Below are 25117 nucleotides of genomic sequence, written 5' to 3' on the forward strand. Positions count from 1 at the left end.
GACCACATGAGCAACGCCGTAACGGCCGTGTCACCGCCACCGGACCATCCTTATCCGGAGGATGGTGTCCGATTGACATTCCGATCGAGGTGGCCAACCAACGGTTGCGATTGTCTGAAGATACACGACAAAATACAAAAGATGGAAGCACAACCATTTTCAAAGGTGGCAGTGTACCTGACATAAATATCTCTGATGACATGAGGCCCCACAAATAAAAATATAAAATAACTGGTATGTCCTTATTTCATATCGACCAACCTGTCCTTTCATCAATTAAGCCGCTGTGGTGTACTCATGCGGTCATTTTGAGCCTTGTGGCACAGGGGAGATGTTTCTTCCTTGCACAAGCATCGTAAGGGACGACTGCACTTGAGCATGTGTGGAGCCATTTGAACGCTTGAGTTGCTTGTTGCAATCAAATGTACAGTTTTTGAACAATCCTACGCATTGGAGATAAATTCTCTTTATAAACTATTAATATTGCAGTTAATGGATTAATTCTGTTTTATATCGGGGAGGTTTAAAATATTTAAAGTGTTCGGCATAAAGTGAACGTATTATGGATGGAAATAATAGTGATGCAGCGATGAAAAAACATGAATGTTTTATACATTGAGAACAGAGAACTTACTGTATACTTAAACAATAAATCAAAATCAATGGGTTGTTTCTTCTGATTTTGTTTAAAAAGAAAATCTTTTTTTTGTTCTAACATAATTTTATGGGTAACAAATCTTCGAAATTTTTATTTTTAATGGGTTGAATATTGGATATCCCAATTAGTGGGTTGAATTTCAATTTTGATTTATAGGATTTAAGCATACATTTTTCTAGTAAGTAAGAGCTTAATTTGTTGTATCTTGTTTCATACTATTATTCTCCTGCAACTATCAACTATTCAGACTTAGCGTTTTTTACTTAACTTATAAAAATATTGCCGGATAGCAGTATAATCCAAACATGATATTGCTCTGAAATATCGTCTGATCACTAATACATTGTTTTTATGGAGCCATAACCTAAAATAAACTTGATATTATTATACAATAGAAGCTTTAGTGGTGGGCCTGTTTCATTCACATAAAAATGATCAAGTTGTTACACATAGTGGATACCAACAACAAAACACATTCTAAATATATTATTAAATTATTATTGTGAAGATTACTGTAAATAAAAATCAAAGAATTTTAGCAGCAACTTGGCACGTGTGTCTTTGTTAATCTCTTGATAATTGATATGCTTATGTAGTTTAATAACCAACCAACCAAAAGTGCCCATATTATTTTCTATTCCAATAGCTGACCAAATTATGCCTTCTGATAATCAGTGTAGATCATTCTATTGATTAGATCCATATATTTTTCAATCACTTACAAAGCACATGCACTCTATACTTGCTCCACTTTAGATATTTTTTTTTTAAAAAATAATTCTAGACAATGTATATTTAACATTAAAATGGTGCCTTTGTCTTAATTAATTAGTTCTCTTCAGTCATAAATGTAACAAACATCATAAGTGTTGAATGTTTAAATTGCATTATTTGGACCAGGCATTCTAATCTAGTTTTGTATAACAAGACAGACTGCTGCCATGCTATTGAGTGTGACCAATTGACATATTCTCATGTCATTGTGTGTATATTAACAATGCCAAGTAGCCTGCTCTCTCATTTGACAAATGTATGCATTGATGGTTGTTGCTTGAAGTGCTCAGGACTTGGTTTCCATCATGCATGCCCTTTGAACGGGTTATTGGTTATTGCTTAGGACTTATCTTGCTATAAGTGCTCAAGACTCGATCATGCTACCTATATTTTTTATATTTCAGGCTTCCTTAGAACCTCTAAGAAACTAAAATAAAATACATGCGTCACGTAAGAAGAACAAGATATATTCAACAACTAACAGCTTAGCGCAGCATCCTCATCGTTAACAACAATGCAAAGAACTACACGTCATACTACGTGGAAAAAGAAATATCTCGTCCCTTTCGAGAGCCCCATTTATCACCTAACATTGCATAAGCAAGCAATTTTCAATCCAAGCAAAGCATCCATCAACCATATTTGATAATTTGTTGCTTTCATCCCAACATTTGTAACTTAATTTTCTGCATTGCCCTTCCACAGCATAGCTTAGGCAAATATAGCAAAGTGAAAAAGAAACCAAAAATTATGAACCCTAGCTAGCATTGGATCTAATACAATTGTTGAGTGAAACTACACACAAAAAAGAATGAAACCATGTCATCCCATAGAACACGTACCTGAAAGGCCATTGATCCATCTTGCTACATCTCATTGGCGCTGAGCAAGACGTATTGCTACGTGATCATGCATGAAATACTCATGCGTCTGTCATTAACCAATGCATGGCAATATATTTGCACGAAACTCATCATGATGAACGAGCTAAATCGAGCACAAATCTCCACGTGCAAGCTAACGGTAGATAAGTAGTAGCTTACCGAAGGATAATCACCATGCTCCATGCAAGGACCGGTTGATGCCGTTCTTCCAAGCACGAACCTAAAAGGCCAGTTGTAGTATCACTGGGTGCGAAGAATATTTGTTTTTCTCCTGGAAGGGAATGGTGTGGATCCCCAGGTCAGCCCCGCCCGCGAGATTCGCTGGCTCGGAATTGGTGCGTCGCGGGTGACATGACTAGGATCTGTTCCGGCCGATCCGTGCCCTCCAAATCCCGAGGATAATGGGATAACTCGGCTCCCTTATTCCCTTGAATAAAGCAAATAAACCATCTCGTGCCTTACTAATGTTATCGTTCAATGTGCAACAATTATCCATTTATAACCGCTATGGTCCCCACATGCTGTTACTTCTCCCTACAAAGAGGGACATTAACTTGCGCTTTAAGATAGTAGGAATTGACTCCTTATTACGTTACCATACAGCCCCTTGGTCACTATCACCAGGCATCGGTCCAAAACACCAATGAGGTTGAGAGAGTTTTTCTTTTTATTTGTTTTTCTTTTTTTTTTTAAATTTCGTAACAATGAAAGTCCATTCATCAGACGGTCAGAATCAACCCATCACCGGGATGGTGGTGCACTTTTGTTCCCAAAATGACCTTACCATGTTTGCTTCCGTCTGGCCAGAGTAGTGTTATTCTCATTCTTATCCTTTCAACGAGAAAGGAAAACGTTTTTGACTCCTTAGTTGCAGAAGAGTACAACCACACCGGAATTGACCTCGTCATGTAACATAATTACGACACTATCACTATACATCTGTCCATCGAGAGTCCTAATCTTACCGTCCATCCGATCTGCGATGTGCAGATTGGACGGTGAGGATTGACAGACTCGCACGGTAGGTTATTTCTGTTATTTGGGCAATAATGATGGGCAATTTCGTCCGGAGGCGTAGATCTCGGATCGCACGGAAATCCCGAACGCCAGTCGCTGCCCTATCGCACAGTCGCACTGGCGAGCAGGCGTTAAAAAAGCATCGCATCACAGCGTACGAACCAATGCTTTCCTTCCACGTCACATCCAACGGATTCTCCGTACTGGGACGTGGCGAAGATCGGATGGTGGATCTCCTCTCCCCCAAATCAGACGGTATGCATTCCCTCTTCTAGAGACTTCGAATCATCGAAGAGCGAGAAAGAGACCCGAGAAGGGTGGACGGATCGATAGAGCGAAATAATACAATCAACTGAGCGTCGTTTAACCACGATTGATTTTTTTTTTGTTTTTTTAACCGTGATGGTCGCTACTTGCTGGGGGTGTTAAAAGGAGAGAAGATTCGGAGGGAGCGAGCGAGTGAGAGTGAGAGATCCAGGGGTGATGCAATCTGAGCCGTTGGCTCGACCACGTGATTGGATCCGTGCCGTCGATCGCAGTCGTCGTCTCGTCGCTGACGGGGAAGGCGGTCGGTGTTCCTTCGCTCGCGCTTGGCCTGCTTCCTGACCAGATCTGCGACTCTGGTGAATTGGATTCGGAATCGTCTCGTGTTTAGTTCTTGTGAAGTGGTATCGGTTTAAGAACGAGTTCTTCTGAAATCTTTTCATATTTTTTCCCATTCGATCGTACTGGAAGTGCGGGGACTGGTAGAATGTTGATATAGTGGATTTTTGGTGATTTTTAAGGACTGTTTGGGACTCTGATGGGGTTTATTTGGGGTTAATTTGATTAACGTTTCGAGATGGTTGAGTTTGATTTGATTCGTTGGGTTTGGAAAATATACTTTGTTTGAAGGATTGCTCCGATAACTTGTTAATCTGATAATGAATATGCTCATTTCTTCCCAAAATTTTTCATTTTTTTGAAAAATAATTTCAGTGCATTGGTCTGCAAGAGAAGCAAATGTATCGATCCTGGCAAATTGGGAAATGATTGAGAAAATGTGCACGAGTCTCTCTCTCTCTCTCTCTTTTCTTTTTTCTTTTTTTTTTTTTTTGTGTGCACGAAATTTTCCTTTTTCTTGGATAACAAAAATGAGTTTTCTAGTTAATGTAATCGCTTAGTGTTTATGTTTTTTCATCCGATTTCCCGAAATATATGCAGGAGTAGTTTTTTTTTTTTTTTTTTTTTTTTTAAATAACTGTGATTCTTGCATCCCTTATTTTAATGTAATGACTAAATCTTTTATGTTTGCCATCGTTTTTGTGTGATTTCGCGGAATATCTCCGGGTTTCTTTTTGGTGAAATAAGTGTGATTCTTGGGTGAATATTTATAATTTATTATTAACAATTTATAACGTCTTCAACAACGATATCAACAGAGCGCTCTGTCCACCCCTCCCCCCCCTCCTCTCCTTCCCTCTTTTCTCCCTCCTTCCCTCCCTCTCCCTTATTCCTCCCATGTTGTGATTATTCTGGATTATGAGTGGACTATGCAACATATATTTGGATCGCTAATCTGTTTATGGTATCGCAGTGTCTCATTTTTTTGCATCTTTCTCTTCGTTTGGAGTGTTGCCTTCCTTTGCCAACAGAGGTTTGACCAAACGGGGGATTTCTTTGCATTTTCTTAGCCTTTTGCTGTTTTAGATCATTCATGGATTATTTACCAAAAAGAAGGATCATTAATGTATGGAGTTTTTTTACTCACTTAAATTTTGTTCACAAATCCACAAGAGATTTATGCTGTGTAATTAATTCAACCTTTTTCCTTTTGGCTGTCTGTCGTGACACTACTACACCAGTCACTCTATGTTCTATTTTCTTCTTCATTGGCTTCGTTTTATTTGTACCATAAAAATAACTTAAAAATATTTTTTTTTTTTTTAAATTCTTCTATTTCCATTTTACATCGTACCCTTCCTTTTCCACCGACCACTTTTCATTTCGTGAAGAAAGAAAACCTTTTTGTAGAAAAAACATTTTTATTAATTGTTGAAATTATATGATTGTAAATATTCAGAATTTAATATATCATATATAAATTTCGTGGTGCTAATAATTCTTAAATATTTCTGTTACAAGGTTCAGTTCATTTGATTCATCCATCATCCAAAACGATGGCTTCTCCACTGTAGGGGAAGCACGCGATCACCTACACTTCCATCTGATGGTCATTATCTGATGGCAGTATAGTTGATACATGATTGATGGCGCTCCATATCTTCCTCTCTTCATAACCACGTCAGCCTTGGTGTTTGGCGTGTGCTTGAGGGAGAAGAGAAGGAAGAAGAGGAGCCTTGGTGATAATCTCTCAACCCCCTCTTCCCTATTCCATGTCTCCTAACTTGGACAGCCCTGTCCAGACCCAGATGGCAGTTGCAGTTTTCAACCGCACTCTCAGCAGTGAATGCCATGGGAACAAGAAAAGTGAGGGAAAGCCTGCAGGAAGGAGACGTGTGTTCGTCCAAACTGACACCGGCTGTGTCGTGGGTATTGAACTGGATCGTGGAGACAATGCCCACACTGTAAAGAGGAGGTTGCAATTGGCTCTTAATGTGCCCATTGAGGAGAGCTCACTTACATTTGGTGATCGAGTGTTGAAAAATGATCTAATGGGAGTTCGGAATGATTCCCCATTACTTCTCACGAGGAATTTTCTTCACAGGAGTTCTTCCACCCCATGTCTCTCCCCAACTGGAAGGGAACACCAGCAGAGAGATCAGAGTGGGCCAATTGAAATATTAGGGTGCTCAAGCCAATGCTCACGAACAAAACAGCTTGTTAAGGATGCAGTCAAAGCTATTAAAAGTGGTGTTGAACCCATCCCTGTTCACAGTGGGCTTGGGGGTGCCTACTACTTCAGGAACAGCAGAGGGGAGAGCATTGCTATCGTGAAGCCTACGGATGAGGAGCCATTTGCACCAAATAATCCGAAAGGTTTTGTTGGGAAAGCCCTTGGCCAACCAGGCCTGAAAAGATCAGTGCGGGTTGGTGAGACAGGGTTTAGGGAGGTTGCTGCATACCTCCTGGACTATGATCATTTTGCCAACGTTCCCCCAACAATCCTTGTAAAGATAACCCACTCAGTCTTCCATGTGAATGATGGGGTCAACTATGCAAATGGTAAGGCTCATGACAGGTCTCAAGCTGTCAGCAAGATTGCATCATTTCAGCAGTTTATCCCTCATGACTTCGATGCTAGTGATCATGGGACCTCTAGCTTTCCTGTTGCAGCTATACACAGGATTGGTATGCTTGATATTAGAATCTTCAACACAGACAGACATGCTGGGAACCTTCTAGTGAGGAAGCTTGTAGGTGGAACTGGTAGATTTGGGGCTCAGACAGAACTCATTCCAATAGATCATGGTCTCTGCCTGCCAGAGAGCTTGGAGGATCCTTATTTTGAATGGATCCACTGGCCACAGGCATCAATACCTTTCTCTGAGGATGAGCTTGAGTACATTGCTAATCTTGATCCAGTTAGAGATTCTGACATGCTTCGAATGGAGCTGCCTATGATCCGTGAAGCATGTCTAAGGGTTTTGATCCTTTCTACAATTTTTCTCAAGGAAGCAGCAGCGTTTGGGCTTTGCCTGGCAGAAATTGGTGAGATGATGAGCAGGGAGTTCAGGGGTTTGGAAGAAGAGCCTAGCGAGCTGGAGGTTGTGTGCATTGAGGCAAGGAGGTTAGTAGCTGAAAGAGAGGTATTTTCTCCAGGAGCTGAACCAGTAGATGAAGATGTAATACAGTTTGACATTGATTGTGAAGATGCTGAACCAGTGATGCCCAAAACACCACCATCCTACAATTTTGGGTTCAAGGGAGGGTGTTCCAGAAGCCTGCTTTCAAAATTAGATGAGAGCTTGGAAGAGGAGGAAAACAATTATAACAATGAAAAGAGCAATGTGGAAGAAGTTACTTGCTTTCTGCCTGCTTGCCATCGGTTTCCAAATGTTTCAAAGCTGTCCACATCATTGAAGGGTGTGAGCCTTACTGAAAAAACTCCACAATATCTAGGTCGTGTTCCAAAAGGGAATGATACTACAGTTAAAACTAACAATAGTGGCAGTGGACTTCGGAGTGGGAGCAGGAGCGCAAAGGAGCAGTTGCCTGCAAGTGCGAGCTTTGTGAATCTGGCAGACATGGGAGAGGAAGAGTGGGGGTTGTTCCTCGAGAAGTTCCAGGAGCTGCTGTATGGTGCGTTTCATGGCCGGAAGTGTGGAGCTGCTGGCCAGAGGCAATGGCAGAGGCTGGGTGCTTCTTGCCAGTTTTGAGTAAGAGGTTAGACTTAAGAGAATAGAGAGGATACGTGTCTGTGGGTTGCAGTTGTTTGTTGTGCCCTTTCTAGGTGTAAAGAATGGAGAAGGGGGTTTTGAGAATAAGACCGTCATGGTTTGGGGCTGGCAAGAGGGTGATTTGTGTACAAGGGATGAGGTGGAGGTGCTTCTGCAGGTGGTTGTGCTTTTGTATGTATCTTTCAGGTCTTGGTTAACTATCAGTTATGGGAAGGAGGAGGCGAGTGTGATTGCCTGCCCTTTTTTACCTCTCATTTTATGCCTTCTTAGGAGTTGTTATTAACAATAAACAATTAGAAAAGTTATGTACATCTGCTTATATAACTTTAGGATGCTACTTTAGTCTGTTATTTTTTATTATATATGGATGTGTTAGTGTTGGTCTATACAAGGAGCAGTCTGTGTCGGTAGACATTCTTTTGTGTTCATGAAATGATGCTAATCCTTCAAGAGCGGCCTCAGATGGTGATATGGTGCAGAATGTTGTGTCGTTCAGTATTTCTTAGTTTGCAAGCTGCCTTGTTTCTGAGGTGGGCTTGCTTATCAGTTCTTGATTTCTGGCAGTTTCGTTGGGGATATATTGTTCTTGAAGTGGGGTTTCTCCTGGACAAGAAGTCAATTAAAATGCCGTTTGTTGAGGTTTTCTCACTTTGCTTGCTGCGGTTTATAATATTCAATTTTTCGGCAAGTGCTGGTTGGACATTTTTTTTTTATTTTATGGAAATGGAAATAGTCTAAGACTACCACCAGTCTTTTATTCATAAGAAATCATTTATAAAAGCAAAACAAGGAAAAATAGAGTTGTTAAGACAGAAAAAATTATAGGGTGTCCTGTTGTGCCTCGCAAAATTACAGGGAGATAGAAGGTTGTCACGGTGTATGGGTAAAATGCTTCTTCTCCGTAGGATACTTTCATTCTTTGTCCTCCAGGCAGCACAGCAAATACCATTCAAATGGATCCTTTCGAAATCAGAACCTTTCTAAGGTGGCTTATCCCAAAGAAGGAGCTAAGCATGCCAATTTGTTCCACAACCAAACATGATCATCAATCTTCCTTAGAGAGAGGCATTTCTAGCTTCTAAAGTCCATGAAGATCTTAAGAAAAGTAAAATAAATAGGAGTTTTGTTTAAACAAATTTTAGAGTTTGGATCTCTCCAAATTTCATTACAAACAACTGCTAGCAATTGATCTCCAGTTGAATATATCAGACGTTTGTTTCTAAGTTTCCATTTTGTCTAAAGGTCTCACAGATTAAATGGCCATCCCCTCAGTTTAAGTTGGGTTTTGATAGAAAACTAGATACTCCAAGAAAGTGGACATCTAATGAACAAGTGATTGACAGTTTTGAGGAGTTATCATATAGAGCACATCTCTTGTTCACATGCCAATCTTTTCTGGCTAAGACATCCTCAGTGTGAAGCTTATTACGAAGTACTAACTACAAAAAAAAAAAAAAAAAAAAAAATCTTCTCCAAAATAGTGGCTCTCCAAATAATTTTACAGAAAGAACATCGAGTATCGCCGTTGTTTAAGAAAGAGTAGAAGGAATCCACTGAAAAGAATCCCGAAGATTATAACTTCCAACATGGCATATCAGCCTCACCAGAAAACCTAACTAAAGAAATAATATCATAAAGATCAATGAGGTGTGCTATCTCATCTCTAGTGAAAGAACCTCTCAGATTAATCCTCCAAGAAAGAGAACGCCTGCTCCACAATAAGCTAACTACAACTTGCTTCTTGATCGCTTTGTCATATAAATGAGCAAATAGAGAGCTAAGAGGTAAAAAGTCAATCCAAGCATCCTCCCAAAATCGTATGTTTTGGCCGTTACCCAACTTGAATGAGAAACACTTCCAAAAGATAGTATTTTGTTTGCAGACATCCTTCCAAATGGGTGACAAACTTGAAAGGAATTTCTTAGTTCTCATACTAAATTTGTGTCTCCTATAATACGTTCCTTTGACTTATGAGAACCATAGGTTATCATGTCCTTTACGAAACTTTCATGCCCACTTGGCCAGTAAGGAGAGATTCATTTGCTCTAAGTTCTTAATTCCCAAACTTTCTTGCTCCTTTAATTTGCAAATTTGATCCTAATTAACCAAATAATGAAACCCACTCACGATATCATTGCCTTTCCATAAGAAGGCTCTTCTAATCTTGTCAATCTTATTAATGACTCATTTAGGTAATTTGAAGATGGACATATAATAGGAAGGCAAAGCAGACAGCACATAATTGATAAGAGTTAATCTGCACCTCCAGGAGAGTAACTTGCCCTTTCAAAAAGCCAATCTTGTATTTAATTTTTCAATCAAAGGCATCCACAAGCACTTCGGCAATCTTCTATCACAAAGAGGAAGATTGAGATATTTAAAGAGAAAAGAGATAGTAGAGTAATTCATCCAATCAGCAAACATAGAGGTCTCCGCATCATCTTTACTTAACCTATCAGAGAGCTTTTGTGAAAGTTAATCTTGAGTCTCAAGACCTCTTCAAAAGCAAGCAAAATAGCTTTCATGGCCAAAATATTCTCTTTCTTTCCCACACAAACTAATAAAGTATCATCTGCAAAATGAAGACTAGTTAGACTTTTGAACCCCTATTGATTTTCATTTTCTTCTATAAGCCCGAGAGAACTTGCTTGCTTGAAAAGCCTAGCAAGTACGTCCACCATCAAAATAAATAGAGAAGGGGATAGAGGGTCACCTTGCCTCAAACCTTGTCTGTACTTGATCCATCTGCTCGGATGATCATTTACAAGGAGAGCGACCGAAATCAAAGATAACAGATTCTTAATCCAAGAGATCCACCAATCAAAAAAGCCTATGGCCACCAGCACATCCAAAAGAAAATCTCAGTTAACATTATCAAAAGCATTCTCTATTGGTGTGGTCCCTCCTCACATAGGACCCACCACTGCATGAAAACTAGGGATGATATGGATGGTATTGCGGAAGCCTTTTGATGCAGGAAACTTATAGCATCGTGGAAAGCATATGAAACACAGAAAGCCAACGAACCATGCTGAAGCCTTTTGATGTGCAGAATAAAGAGGTGTGGAGAAACCTTTTGAGACACAGAAAAAGAGTCCATAAAGGACTCTAGTTTTTGGCTACAAAAGGAGTCCATGGGTATGACGTTAGGAACAGAGAAAAAGAAGAGAGGAGGCCGTGAGCTACAAAAGGAGATAGGGAGAGAGAAGAAGAAAGAAATTTGGATCGGACTTCAGGGTAGGCCTAAAATAGTTCAGCCCAGACTTGGGCCTACTCACAAGGTCCATTTGAATTTCGAACTGGGCTCGGGTATACATTTGGCCTAGTCCGAGCTCGGCTCGAGCCCAGCCCATGAGTGGGCCCGATATTGCTGGCTCTTATCCAACCCAAAACCAGCCTGAATTCTTAGCCTGTATTGCCTGTCCTAGCCTGAGCTCATTCAACTTAACTCTCTTAAGCGTTATCAGTTAAGACTTAAGAAGCCTAAAATGATAAAACCTCTTCCTCTCACTTGTTCTCGTTTTTCTCTAGGGTTTTTGTAGATCTCTCCGCTTCCACCACCGATCATCGATCGGCCACTCTAACTACAAATCTGATAGTCCGTCATCCCCTTTCACTAATCGGAACTCGAAGATTGTCGTCTTCATGGCCATTCATCGATCGCCTTCGTGGTCTTGATCTTAGCCGATCACCATTTTCGATTCAATTACTGTCAGGCGGTTGGCCACTCTACCTCTCAGAGAGCCCTAGAGGTAATTATTATTCTCTCCACCCCTAGTTTGCCTTTGTTAGGGTTTTTGATTTCCATATTCCCTCCTTCCCTCTATTTTGGCTACGGCGATTTCTTGTTTTCATTCGATATGGTCAGATTCTTCTCAGATTTGATTGAGTCCTTCTTGTGTTTGACTATCTTCTCATCTTCCCTACTTATATGGCTTTATCATAAGAGATATATTTCGTATGGATATACTTGTACTTGTATATACCTGCTGAATTCATTATGTTATTATTGGATAGATTTTTATGATCAATTCAATAGTTAGCATAACAATTTTCTGGATTATGTGGTGTTCTGTATTGCACATATTACTCATCATATTGCTGATATGTTCCTTATATATCTCTTTATTGGAAAGAGTGGCAAGTCACTGTTAGCTTTTATCCTTCTAATATTTTTGTAACCTCAGATTCCTCCCTCTTATTTGTTGTTTGTGCAGGGAGGCAGGTCAACTGCCACCTCTTACTCCTCTTTATGCCTTATTTTGGAGTTATATTTTGTTTAATCATATCTCTATCTATAATTTTGAGGCCTTATATTATCTCTGTTGTAATCTAGCTTTGTTACCCTTTCTACCAAAAAAAAAGGACGAAGACAACTTTGTATCACTTTTTACTTAAAATTTCCTCATTTTCAAGATTACTGCTGTTGTTGGGTTCTGTTTAGGTGTAGGTGAGGGTAGGGGATGGAGAGGGAGAGATTCTTCTATGTTAGCATTCTAGATTTTTTTTTTGCTGTTTGATGGATTTTTGTTTATTTCAATTGCTACCATCCTTATGCTTATGCTTGTAAAGAAGTATGTTTTGAGTTGATCTTGGGTATTTTAGTGGATTGCTTCTCCATGTCTCTAACGAGAATATTTTAGCTTTTAAATTTTGATAGCCACCTAAGTTAATGGTTAAAAGGCTAGAAGAGTTTATAAGATGTCTCTTGGTCTTTGTATGCATGTTTCTTCCTAACAGACAAATAATTAATATATTATGCATTTTATGTGTATTAAAAAATATGCAGGCTTTATTTTTTTATTAATTTATATTGTTATTTGTGTCGATTGTTTCATTAATGTCTCAATCTAAAATGGGTGAAAATGAAATAGTTGAACATATAAGGGATGAGGATGACAAAAATGGAGATAATTCTGAAATTAATGATGACGAAGGTTCTATAAAAAGATCTTGCATATGGAATCATTTTAGTGAGAAAAAAATTGATCAATCAATAGCCATATGCAAATATTGTAAAAAGGTATTAAGTGGTAGTACTAAAGGTGGAACAAATTATCTAAAATGTCATCTTGAAACTGTTTGCAAAAAGTATCAAAAGAATTCAGTTAATCAAATATTGATAGTAGTAAGTTCAAAAGATCCGATGAAATCTTTTAAATTAAATCAAGAAGATAGTAGAAAATTTCTTGCAAGACTTATCATATCTGCTGAGCTTCGATTTCATATTGGTTGAGCATCTTGAGTTTTTAGAATTTATGAGATCTATTTAATCGTTATTCAATGTTAGAGGCTATAAGACTATAAAAAAAGATTATATTGCTTTGTATGAAGGAGAAGAAAAAAATTGCATGCTGCTTTGAAAAAATTAAGTTCTCGAGTTAGTTTTACTAGTAACATTTGGACATTAAATCAAAAAATCGATCATATATCTCTCACATCTTATTATATTGATTCTAAATTTATTCTGCATAAGAAGATAATTAGTTTCAAGAAATTGACATACCCTCATACAAGTTTTGCAATTGAAGATGCTATTGGAAAGTGTCTTCTTGAATGAAAACTATATTCTAAAATATGTGCCATTAATTGTACTACAAATGATGCTATAATTTGAAAGATCCAAGATAATTTTTGTTATGGAATGTTGCTTAGTGGATAGTATAGTCATATCAGATGTTGTGCATACATACTAAATATTATGGCTCAGGATGGGATGAAAATAATTCACGAAGCTATTGAATATATAAGAGAGATCGTTAGATATATGTCTACGTCTCCATCTTGAATGCCAGCTTTTAATGAAATTGCATAATATATGAGATTTTTTGTTAAAAAAAGACTCACTCTAGATGTTGCTACAAGGTGGAATTCTACATATGAAATGTTGCATGATGCACTCATATATAAAGATATTTTTATTAGATATGCAACTGAGTATTCATGTATATACCCTACCAATGATGAATAAAAAAAAAGCTAAGATAATTCTTAAATTTTTAGTAGCCTTTCTTGATGCTACTAAAGTATTTTCTATTTTTAAGTATCCTACATCTAATTTGTACCTAAAAAAAGTTTGGAGACTTAGGACGGTGTTGATGGATGCAAGTGCTCATACTGATGAAACACTGAAGCAATTGATGAATTAGATGCAAAAAAGTTTAACAAATATTATTCTCAATGTAATAATTTATTAGTAATTGCTTCTATTTTAGACCCCAGATCGAAGTTGATATTTAATAAATTTTGTTATGAAAGAACATTTGATGTGAAAGAGAGAAACAAAAAGATTGATGATATTTGTGCTTTTATCATAACAAACTTTATAATGAGTACGCAGATGTAGTAAGAGAGCAGTCTTCTATTGGTTTGAGTGAGCTAATATATGATTTTGATGTACAAATTGATGTAAATTTAGTTTCTTTATTTTGTATGGAGAAAAAAAAATTGATATAGATTTTATTCAGTTTAGAAGTAAAGTTCTTTGAAACAATTAAAAAGATCAGAACTGGATAGTTATTTGGATGATGATATGCTACCTGGTCTGAAGGACAAGAACTTTGATATCTTAGCATGGTGGAAGAACAATGCAGTAGTCTATCTTATATTATCAAGATTAGCTAGAGATATTTTTACTATTTCAATCTCTACCATTTCTTTAGAATCGGTATGCAGTACCGGTGGTAGAGTCAAAAATCAGTATCGAAATTCTTTGAATCCATATACTATCAGGGCCTGGGTTTGAACGCAAGATTGGCTTCGTGCAAAACACGATGAAGGTATATAAATCATTTATATTTATGTTAGTAATTTATTATGCTTATATTTCAAATATTTATAATGATATATATATTAACACTATATAGGTACAAATTGCTCGAGTTTTATAAAGTTGAATGCAGATGATAATACTCCAGCACTACAATAAAACATGTTATTAGCGATGAAAATTTTTCATCGCTAATAATCTATTTTCGTCAGTAATAGTTATTAGCGATGAAAATTTCATCGCTAATATTTTATCATAAATAATCACATCGTTGATAATATTTTACGATGAAAAAAAATTCTATCATAAATAATCGATTATTTATGATGAAAAATTTTCATCATTAAAAAAAATTATTTATGATGAAAATTTTGAGTCATAAAAAAGAGTATTTGTGATAAAATTTAACGTCGCTAATAAATAATAAATTAATAGCGATGAAAATATTTTTATCACTATTAATTTAATTAAAATTTTTTATGAAAATCAAATTTTTAAAAATTTTTAGCGATGAAAAATTTTCATCGTAAAAATTTTTTACAATAAAATTTTTTTATCGCTATTAATTTAATTACAAATTTTTATCAAAATCAAATTTTACAAAAATATTAGCAATGTAAATTTTATGTCGCAAATGAACTTATTAGTGATGAAAATATTTTCATCTCTATTAATTTAATAATAATTTTTTTAAAAAATTAAATTTAAACAATATTAGCAATGTAAAGCTTACATCGTAAATACTGTAATTTTTAATGTAAATTTTTTATCACTAATAAAATATTATTTATTTATGATAAAAATATTTTTATCACTATTAATTTAATATAAAATTTTAATATTTTTAAACTATTTAATAATTTTATTTACGATCAATTTTTTTATCATAGTAAAATATTTTTGGCGACCATTATTTCATCGAAAATAATTCCGTCACTAATAACTTACATATTTTTTAAAAAAATAATTTATGAATATATATTTTTAATTTATATTTATAATATTTTTTATAAATTAAAAATTAAAAATTAAAATAAAAAGTTTACATAATAAACTCATAAATAAATTTTATTATTTTATTATATTCAATAAAAATTATAAAAAATTTAAAATAAAAATAAAAAATTACATAAAGAGGCCATCAAGTATCGACATCTACAGAAGGAGAACGAGCTGGAGAAAGAGAGCACTCGAAAGAGCTCAGACCAGTCTGCTGCTGCCTCATCAGCTGTATCGTCCGCTCCATCTGCGTCATCCGCTCCATCATCTGGATTTGGAGCTGCTGATGCTCATCGACGCATGCAGCCAACTCATGAGCTCACTGCTCAATCCGCTGTCGATGCTCAGTAGCCTGTCTCTGCACCTCCGTCAGTCGAGCATCGCAGGCAGCATGGATGTCAGCCCTAGACGAGCGTGAGGATGAGAGAACAGTGATCCCATACCCTAGACTCTTAATATAATAGGATCTCATACCAAGCACCTGATCATAGATCTCGTCATCTGTGGGTGCGGTCGAGCCCTCAGGGATAGATTGAGATCTCATGTCTATCATACAGTCTTGAAAATTAAAGTTATAACTATTCTAATTTTGTACTAAAAATTAGACTGTGAATGAAAAAAATAATTGAAAAAACTTATAAAGAGCTCCTAGCTCTCCGTTGTCCACTCCCCTGACGTCACTAATGGGTCCGCTGGTAGATATCGATCCTACCAGGAAGCTCGCCACTCTCATCATCTTTCTGTAATTTGAGAATAATTAATTAATTTTTTTTTAAATAGCTAAAGAATTATATACTAATTAAAAATTACTTACCATCTGCTCCATGTAATGAGCGAACGACCTCGAATCCCCATAATATGGTACGATCTGTCTCATTCGATTTGCGGCATTCTAGACACATATTCTCTGTACAGTTACCAATCAAATTAGTAGATAACAAATTTAATTTAAGAATAAATGATTCAATCATTAAACTTTAAAAAAGAAGAAGTTTGGATGTGTAATCTGATATGCCGGATCCTCGTAATGTCGGCATATGATAGTCCAATCATCCATAATGATGCTATCATAGGGCTGCTGCCGTGTTGCGTCCTCCCCAAAATCTTACATCATATGGTACCAATGTTGATAGATGCGGTGGCGATAATCTTTGAAACACAAAGATAAATGAGCGTCCAAAGCTCGCCGCACGCAATCCTCTTCAAAATCAATGATGTCGAATACACTCTGCCAATAACAAATATTAGAAGAATATCATGCAAATTAAATATTCATAGTATAATTTATTTTACTTATAAGTGGATGTAGAAAATCTCTTTCTGAGCCGGTACAATGTGACGCCAATCGAAAAATATCATGAGGGCATAGCTGCGGCATATGATGCCTAGTTCGGTCTGCCACGACTCACACTATCCCCTAATGGGCCTGGTGTAGTCGGATAGTATCTTGATATAGGGATGCTGTCCCGGTTGCTCGCGTCTCCAACACTCTAGAGCAAGGTTCTTTGATGGACCTTGCCCTCGTCTCACTACTGATGAAGACTGGCCTGAAACAACAATATATAAATTATTAGTATGATAGCTATCCAAACAAAAAAAATAAATTTTATTATATAAAAAGTATAATAATACCACTCGGATCCGCCTCACTCGGATCCGTCTCACTGGGACTTGTCAGTGCAGGATCCTCAGAGATGGAGCTGGTGTGGCAGTGGAAATCGGTGAAGGTGCCTCAACCTCCGGGGTAGACTGTGAATGCGAACGTTGTCGTCTGTTTTCTGGTGCCATATCTGTAATTCTTGACACATAAATGAATATAATATTGAACAATAATAACATAAATAAATTACATTCTAATGAATAGAATTATATTGTATACCATTATTGCAAGAGAAGATTGAACAAAGAATATAGATCTACTCATCAATATTCATATATTCGTATCAAGATTGAACAAAAAATTATTTATAAATTTCAACAGTAACACTAAAAAATTTATGCAATAAATATAAAATAAACTATAAGCAGTTGAGCATACAAAATAATATTAACATAAAATAATAATAACAAAACCTAATCCCGAGGAGTCGATGATGAATTTATTTTTTTCATAATTATTTTTTATCTAAAAATAATAAATAATTTTTTATTTTTTAAATATTTATTACTTAAAAATATATTTTTTCTAAATATTTTTTCTCCTAAATGAGCTTCGAACTTGACCTTCCACGACCCCTGCTCCTACGGTGCCGGCGCCATCACACACCCTGCACAGCCTGGATTCGGCCCCCGCTCCCACGGCGCCAGTGCAATCACACACCCCGCGCCACCCAAACTCGGCCCTCACGATCCCCACTCTTATGGTGCCGGCACCATCACACACCCCGCACCACCCGAACTTGGCCCCCGCGACCCCCGCTCCCACGACGTCGATGCTGTCACACACCTCTCGTGAGCCACCCCCCGTGGCGCCGCCACCGTCTCCAACCCCCCGCGACCCAGATCCCAACTCAGATCCTTATCAGATCCCGATCTTGATCCCAATCCAAATCGGGATCTCGATCCAGATCCCAACATCGATCTAATTCGAAACGTGATCCAGATTTTATTTTATTAATCAAATGATTAAATAATTTTTTAATATTTTATTTTTTTATCTTTTTTTTACTTTTTTATCCTTTTATCTTTTTTTTTATTTCTTTTTTTCTCCTCCTTTCTCTCTTCCTTTCCTCCCTCCCCACCATGCAAACCCCTCCCCGCCGTCGCCCCCACCCCGACCCCGTCACCCCCAACCGCCGGCCGCCCCCTCCCCAGCCCCGTCTCCGTCGTCGCTGGCTGCCCCCTCCCCGGCTCCATCCCCCCCGGCCTCATCCTGCCCCCCACCCCATCTCGCGTGCCTATGCCCCAGACCCCCTTCCCATCGACCGATAACCTCCCCGTCGGCGGACCCCCTCCCCGACCCCATCTCTGTCGCCGTCGGCCGCCCCCTCTCCGGCCCCATCCCCCCCTTCGACCCCATCTCGCCCCGCCCCCATTTGGATCTCACCCCCTCCTCACTGGCCACCCACGCCTCCCCGCTGGTCGACCCCTCCTAAGCCTCGTGGCACCGCTGGTAGCCCACAGCACACCCCACCCTCGGTGGCCCAATCAACACAAATAAAAGAAAAAAAAAGGTTGCAAACCTTACCTCCGGCACACGGCGGGCGGCGCGGTCGGCGGGCGGTGCGGTCGGTGGACAGTGGACGGCGGACGATGGTGGTGGAGAGGGGCTCACCGGCGGGAAGAGACGGAGGGGAGAGCACGGAGAGAGGAGAGCTCAGGGAGAGGGAGAGAGATCAGGGAAAGAAGAGAGGGAGGGGGAATAAGGATTTCACGCGGTTTTGCACGAAGAGACATCGATTTGACGTTGATTGAAAGTAGGAGTATTAGCGATGCAATTTTTCATTGCTAATAATATTATTAGTGATAGAAAATAATTTTTATCTCTAATAATTCAAAAAAAAATTCCTCGATAAAAAATTTTTCTCACAAAAAAAATTATTTATGATGAAAAAAATTTTCATCATTAATCATGTTATTAATGATGACAAAATAATTTTTATTGCTAATAATTCCTACTAATTTTTTTTTTCATTTTCCTTCCCCCATTTTTTTGCTAAAAACATTCCTCACTAAAAAGGTTTTCCCACCAAAAAAACTATTTACGATGAAAAAAGTTTCATCGTTAATTAAGTTATTAGCGAAGGAAAAAAGATGTTCATCACTAATAATTTCCACCAAAAAAAATTTGCCCCCATTTTTTAAAAAATTATTTGTGATGAAAATAAAATATTTCATCATTAATTATCTTATTAGCAATGAAAAAAATTTTCATCGCTAATAATTCCTACCAAAAAAGTAAAAAAATTATTTACGATGAAAAAGATTCATCGTCAATAATGTTATTAGCAACAAAAACTAAAATTTCATTGTCAAGAATTCTACCAAAAAAATAAAAAAAATTTTACTAAAAAATTTTTCTCTCTTAAAAAAATTCATAAAAAAATTTATTTGCGATGAAAGCTAAATTTTATTTTAGATTTTTCTCACTAAAAAAATTTTCTATCCAAAAAATTTAACAATAAAAAATGATATTAAAAAAATATTCATGATAAAAAATAAAATATTAATAAAAAAATTATATAAATAGTTAATTTATAATTTTTTTTAAAAAAATTACGTACATAAAAAAAATTATGTACGTTGAAAAATTATGTAATCATGTACCATCGGATGAGAATCATTTTTTTGCTGATACATTACAGATGTTAACTAACAATCAATCATAATTTATAATTAAAAAAATCTAACTAATTAGATTTACTTTTTTTGGTGGCAACACTGTTATGAGTTGATCGAAAGGTTTGAATGGACACCCAAACTCAAATTTAATCTGCGAGTAGCTTAGACCCTTGAGATACGACGCAAAAGAAGCATAGTAGAAAGGATAATACCTACTCAAGAGTATGTCAATTTCAAGATAAATCTTGAACTGGATAGCAATAATAAGAGTTCAGCTAGTTAGAGAGTATCTGCGACAAACAATCATCTCATACGAATTAAGACCATGAATACACTCTTGAAAAATAATACTGAAAGATCCAGCAAAGGTCTTCCGCATATAGTTTAGAAGTAAATGACACAATTTAATCTATCAAACAGTTGATAAACTTTTATTCTTTATATAGTTAAAAGTTAACATTTTTTCTGAATCAAATTCCTTGTGTTTAATTTTCTGAGGTGGTTTGCTCCTGGATCTTATAGATGGTTGATTCGGTTGTGGGTGAAGAATTTTGTTGCATCATCCAACAAAGTCTGGATACTGAAAGAATGATTCTTTTTCAGTATCGAAAGTTATTTTTTTTAATTTATAATTTTTTAATTATTAATGATAAAATTATTTCATCATAAATAATGAAATATTTACGATGTTTCTAGCATTTCGACCTATATAAATGCAAAAGGAGTATTAAACAATAATAACAGAAACAACAGAATAGTTATAATAAATCAAACAAATAATCTATAATTTTTATATTTTTTAAATTTCATATTTTTTCATTTTTTTTGAAGGATATATTGATACTGTAAATTAAAACCTGTAGATTATTATTCTCTCGGGCTTCTATTTCACTAATCTATAGAAAGAAAGCAATAATTCTCTTCAAAATAAGAGGAAAGGGGGAAGCATTTAAACTCAAATTTAAAGACAGGGTCTAAGCCTTAAGAGTAAACTTACCTTATCATGCCACCATGTGAATAACCTTTTTGTGGATCATGTTTTAACATATAAGGATCCAGTATCTTCTCCTTTCTATATTCTTGGGTAGATATAAGGCCTTTATACTTTGTGATCTCTGGTCAGTCCATAGAACAATAATCTATACAAAATTGAGCAATGAGACAGATTTAGAGAAACTTAGAGACGAAAAGTATTATCGTAAATAATAATCAATTTTTAATTTTTTTTATCATAAATAATAGATTATTTATGATGAAAAATATGTTTTCGTCGCAAACACTAAGTTATTTACGATGTAATATTTTCATCACAAATAATCTGTAATTTTTATATCTTTTAAATTTTTTATTTTTTAGAAATATTGGTGACCAAAATATTTTCATCATAAATAATTGATTATTTACAATAAAAAAATTATCATAAATAATCTATAATTTTTAAATTTTTAAAATTTTTTATTTTTTTAATTATTAGCGACGAAAAGGTTACATCATAAATAATTGAGTATTTATGATAGAAAGTAGTGTTTCATCATAAATACTAAATTATTTATGACATAATATTTTAGTCACAAATAATCTATAATTTTTAATTTTTTAAAATTTTTATTTTTTCAAATATTAGCGATGAAAATATTACGTCGTAATGGAGTATTTGCGATAGAAAGTAGATTTTCATCGCAAATACTTAAATATTTATGATGTAAAATTTTTATAACTAATAATCTATATTTTTGATTTTTTAAAATTTTTTATTTTTTTCATATATTAGCGATAAAATTTTTTCATCATAAATAATTAAGTATTTATGATGAAAAGATCCTTTCCATCATAAATACTCTATTATTTATGATATAATATTTTTGTTGTAAATAATTTATAATTTATAATTTTTTAAAATTTTTTATTTTTTTAAATATTAGCGATAAAAATCTTACATCATAAATATTTGAGTATTTATGATGGAAAGTGGATTTTCATCATAAATACTTAATTATTTATGATGTAAAATTTTTATCGCTAATAAGTTATAATTTTAAATTTTTAAAATTTTTTATTTCTTTCATATATTAGCGATAAAATTTTTTTATCATAAATAATTGAGTATTTGCGCTGAAAAAAAAAATTTCATCGTAAATACTCGATTATTTATGATGTAATATTTTCATCATAAATAATCTATAATTTTTAAATTTTTAATGTTTCTCATTTTTTTTTAAAATATTAGTGATGAAATATTTTCGTTGGGAATAATATTATTTCCAATGAAAGAATATTTTCTATCATAAATACTTAAATTATTTATGATAAAAATATTTTCATCGCTAATATTTAAAAATTTAAAATTAAAATAAATATTTTATTATTTACAATAAAAATAATCATCGTAAATAATTAGTATTTATGATGAAATTTTTTTCATCACTAATATGATACTATTTGCAATAAAAAATATTTTCATCATAAATATTTTGTTATTTATGATGAATATATTTTTCATGATAAATACCCTTATTGTTGATAAAAAAAATTTTATCGTAAATAATTTTGTTGTAAAAATTCTCTTTTCTTATAGTGCAGAATAGATGGAGTAGTAAATTATTTTTTAAGAAAAAGAGTAGTAGATTGTTGACTTTCTTTTATACTTTTTTTTGTAAAAAAATATTATTTCCTTTTGTACACACATTCCTAGATGCTTGTTCTTTTTTTGTTAAATGTGGAAATGATGGAAAGATGAAACATTAATCTTAGTTTGTATGTCTTACATTTAACAATGATAAATTGCTTGCTCAATTGTTTGATGTTTTGCTGGCTGATGCAAAATGCTGAAAATGATGGGAATTTATACTCTGCAAGTCACTATGACTGTTTTGAACAAGACAAAATCTAATCTAAAAAATTCAGCAGCATGGAAGTATTGCAGTGTATGTTAGCTTTCTCACATTCTCTATCATATTTTTATTTCTATCCACATGCAAGAGAAATTTATCTTTACATACTACTGGCCATGATTGTTGCTAGGAAGCCTCAGATTTACCACATCTAATACGTTATGATCAGCAGACTAGGTGGTAACTGGTTAGGCAATTCAATGGCAGTGGAATCATATATCCTACAATTTTTTACTTCTACCAAGTTTCACAAATCAGTGTGGATGCTGTGTCTCTATTATAATCAAGTTCTAATGTATAGTTTTTACTTTACAGTTTACATGCTTATACTAAGGTTATGCTTCAGCTTTTGCTTTACTATCATTCTATTTCCCAGGCTGCTGCTTGTTATATCATTTATTTCAGCAGTGCTGGGCAATATTTTTGTACTGCAGACTCTTTTAATGTAATGCCTATGGGTGATCTTTTAGCCCCGCCCCCGCCCCCCCCCCCCCCCCCCAACACCAAACAAAAAAAAAAAAAAAAAAATTTCAATTTCATCATCTACACCTTTTGACTGTGGCAATGTGATTACGTGGAGATATACATCGGGTGGGTCTTACGCTAAATGGATTCGGACCGGGCCAAATGGGTTCAAGCTTGCCCATAAGGCTAGAATTGGGCCTGGGCTGGTCCGATGGACTTTCGGCCAGCTTGAATTTTGGTCGGACTTAGAGCTAGGTCCAAAATAGTTCAGACCGGATTTGAGCCTAATTACAGGGTCCGTTTGAATTTCGGACCTGACTCGATTATATCTTTGGCTCGACCTAGGCCCAGCTCGAGCTCGGCCCGAGAGCAGGCCCAATATTGCCGGCCCGCATCCAATCCAAAACCAGCCTAAATTTTTAGCCCGTATTGTCCATTCCAGCCCAAGCCCATTCAACTTATGAGAATTTATACTCTGCAAGTCACCATGACTGTTCTAAATAAGATAGAATTTAATCTAAAAAATTCAGTGGCGTAGAAGTATTGCAGTATTTGTTGTGTTGGAGCAACGCGCACCGGATTGGATCGATCTGGGCTTGTGATCTAATATCTAATTTCTTTGAGACAATTCACCAAACACATTGCAGGCATAAATAAACAAAGACAAAGAATCAAGATTTACGTGGTTCGGCACAAAAGGCCTACATCCACGGGGAGGAAGGAGCAATTTCACTATAAATCCGTCCAAAAAAAGGTACAATATAAGGTATCAAATACCTTTTTTCGAATCCCACAAGAAGGCAACAATATATCGAAATAGAAGGCAACCAAGATCCAAACGGATCAACCAATCTCAGCCTCGGCAATAGATCAAGATAATAAACAATACCTGATGAAGATACCTTCCTCAAACCTCGGCAAAAAATCAAGATGATACCTCCTTACCAACCGTAGCAGCACAAAGTATCTGTAAAATCGAGAAGAAGAAGACAGGTAGATCACCACCCGAAGGCCAACAGAAAGAAGCCAGAAAACACCTGCACACGAGGCACAGCCGAGAGATCGGCCAGAGAACAGAACCCGCGCACAAGGCACAGCCGAGAGATCGGCCAGAGAACAGGCCAGCACCGAAGAACAAGCAAGAGAGATCGGCCAGAGATCAGAGCACGTGCACAAGAGAAGACACAGGCCAGAGAATAGATCCCGCGCACAAGAGGCACAGGTGAGAGGTCGACTCACAGGTGAGAGGTCGACCCGAGAACAAAGCCTGCGCACACGAGAAAGCAAGGAAAAATCCCGCACAAGAAGCCCTAGAATTTTCTCCGCGCGCTCTTTCCTCTGTTCACCAAGAAAGGATGCCAGGGACCTCTTTATAAAGGAAGAAAACCTTCTCAAAAATAGAGTTTCAATCGGTGTAGAATTCCTTGATATCACGGGAGACGGAAAAGGAAATAAGATTTGGAGCCAAATATAACAATCCTCCTCCTTGCGACAAATATTGTACCTTTTATCATATGAAAAATTTATAGCCTCCTCCTCACCACAAGCCCCGCAGGGTATTACCAAATATTTATTCCAATCAAGTTCAGAAAATTTCTGAACTTAATTGTAGGGATTGGTTTAGTGAACATGTCAGCTGGATTATGGGCAGTGTATATTTTCTGAAGTCTAACATCACCTTTCTCTACTAGGTCTCTGATGAAGTGATATCTGACATCTACATGTTTTGTTCGTTCATGATACATCTGGTCTCTGGCAAGGTGCAAAGCACTCTGACTGTCACAATGAATGTCTAAACAATCCTGTTTGAGATCCAAATCCTGTACTAACCCTTTTAACCAAATAGCTTCCTTTGCTGCCTCTGTCAATGCCATATATTCTGCTTCAGTGATAGATAAAGCAACTGTAGACTGCAAAGTAGCCTTCCAACTGACTGCACATCCAGAAAGAGTAAACACATATCCTGTCAAAGATCTTCTTCTGTCCAAGTCACAAGCATAATCTGAATCACAAAATCCTGTAACTATGTAATTACTCTG

General features: G+C 36.1%; 1 protein-coding gene across 5 annotated transcripts; it reads left to right on the forward strand.

Moving 5' to 3' along the window:
- Positions 1-3718: 3718 nt before the first annotated feature.
- On the forward strand, positions 3719-7997 carry LOC105049976 (phosphatidylinositol 4-kinase gamma 7). 5 transcript variants are annotated; one of them, XM_010929818.4, is made up of 2 exons: positions 3719-4001; positions 5458-7997. In XM_010929818.4, exon 2 carries the CDS (start codon positions 5709-5711, stop codon positions 7650-7652), a length of 1944 nt encoding a protein of 647 aa, XP_010928120.1. In that variant the 5' UTR covers positions 3719-4001; positions 5458-5708; the 3' UTR covers positions 7653-7997. The 5 variants fall into 5 exon arrangements, with proteins under 5 accessions (XP_010928120.1, XP_019708084.1, XP_010928122.1 ...); XM_019852525.3 differs by having other exon boundaries at positions 5464-7997; XM_010929820.4 differs by having other exon boundaries at positions 3719-3956.
- The last annotated feature ends 17120 nt before the right edge of the window (positions 7998-25117 follow it).

The sequence above is a fragment of the Elaeis guineensis genome, chromosome 8 (genome assembly GCF_000442705.2).
Source record: "Elaeis guineensis isolate ETL-2024a chromosome 8, EG11, whole genome shotgun sequence".
In the NCBI taxonomy this organism is placed as follows: Eukaryota; Viridiplantae; Streptophyta; class Magnoliopsida; order Arecales; family Arecaceae; genus Elaeis; species Elaeis guineensis.

Coding starts and splice junctions, on each gene's coding strand:
- LOC105049976 (XM_010929818.4), top strand. CDS start 5,709: ATGTCTCCTAACTTGGACAGCCCTGTCCAGACCCAGATGGCAGTTGCA.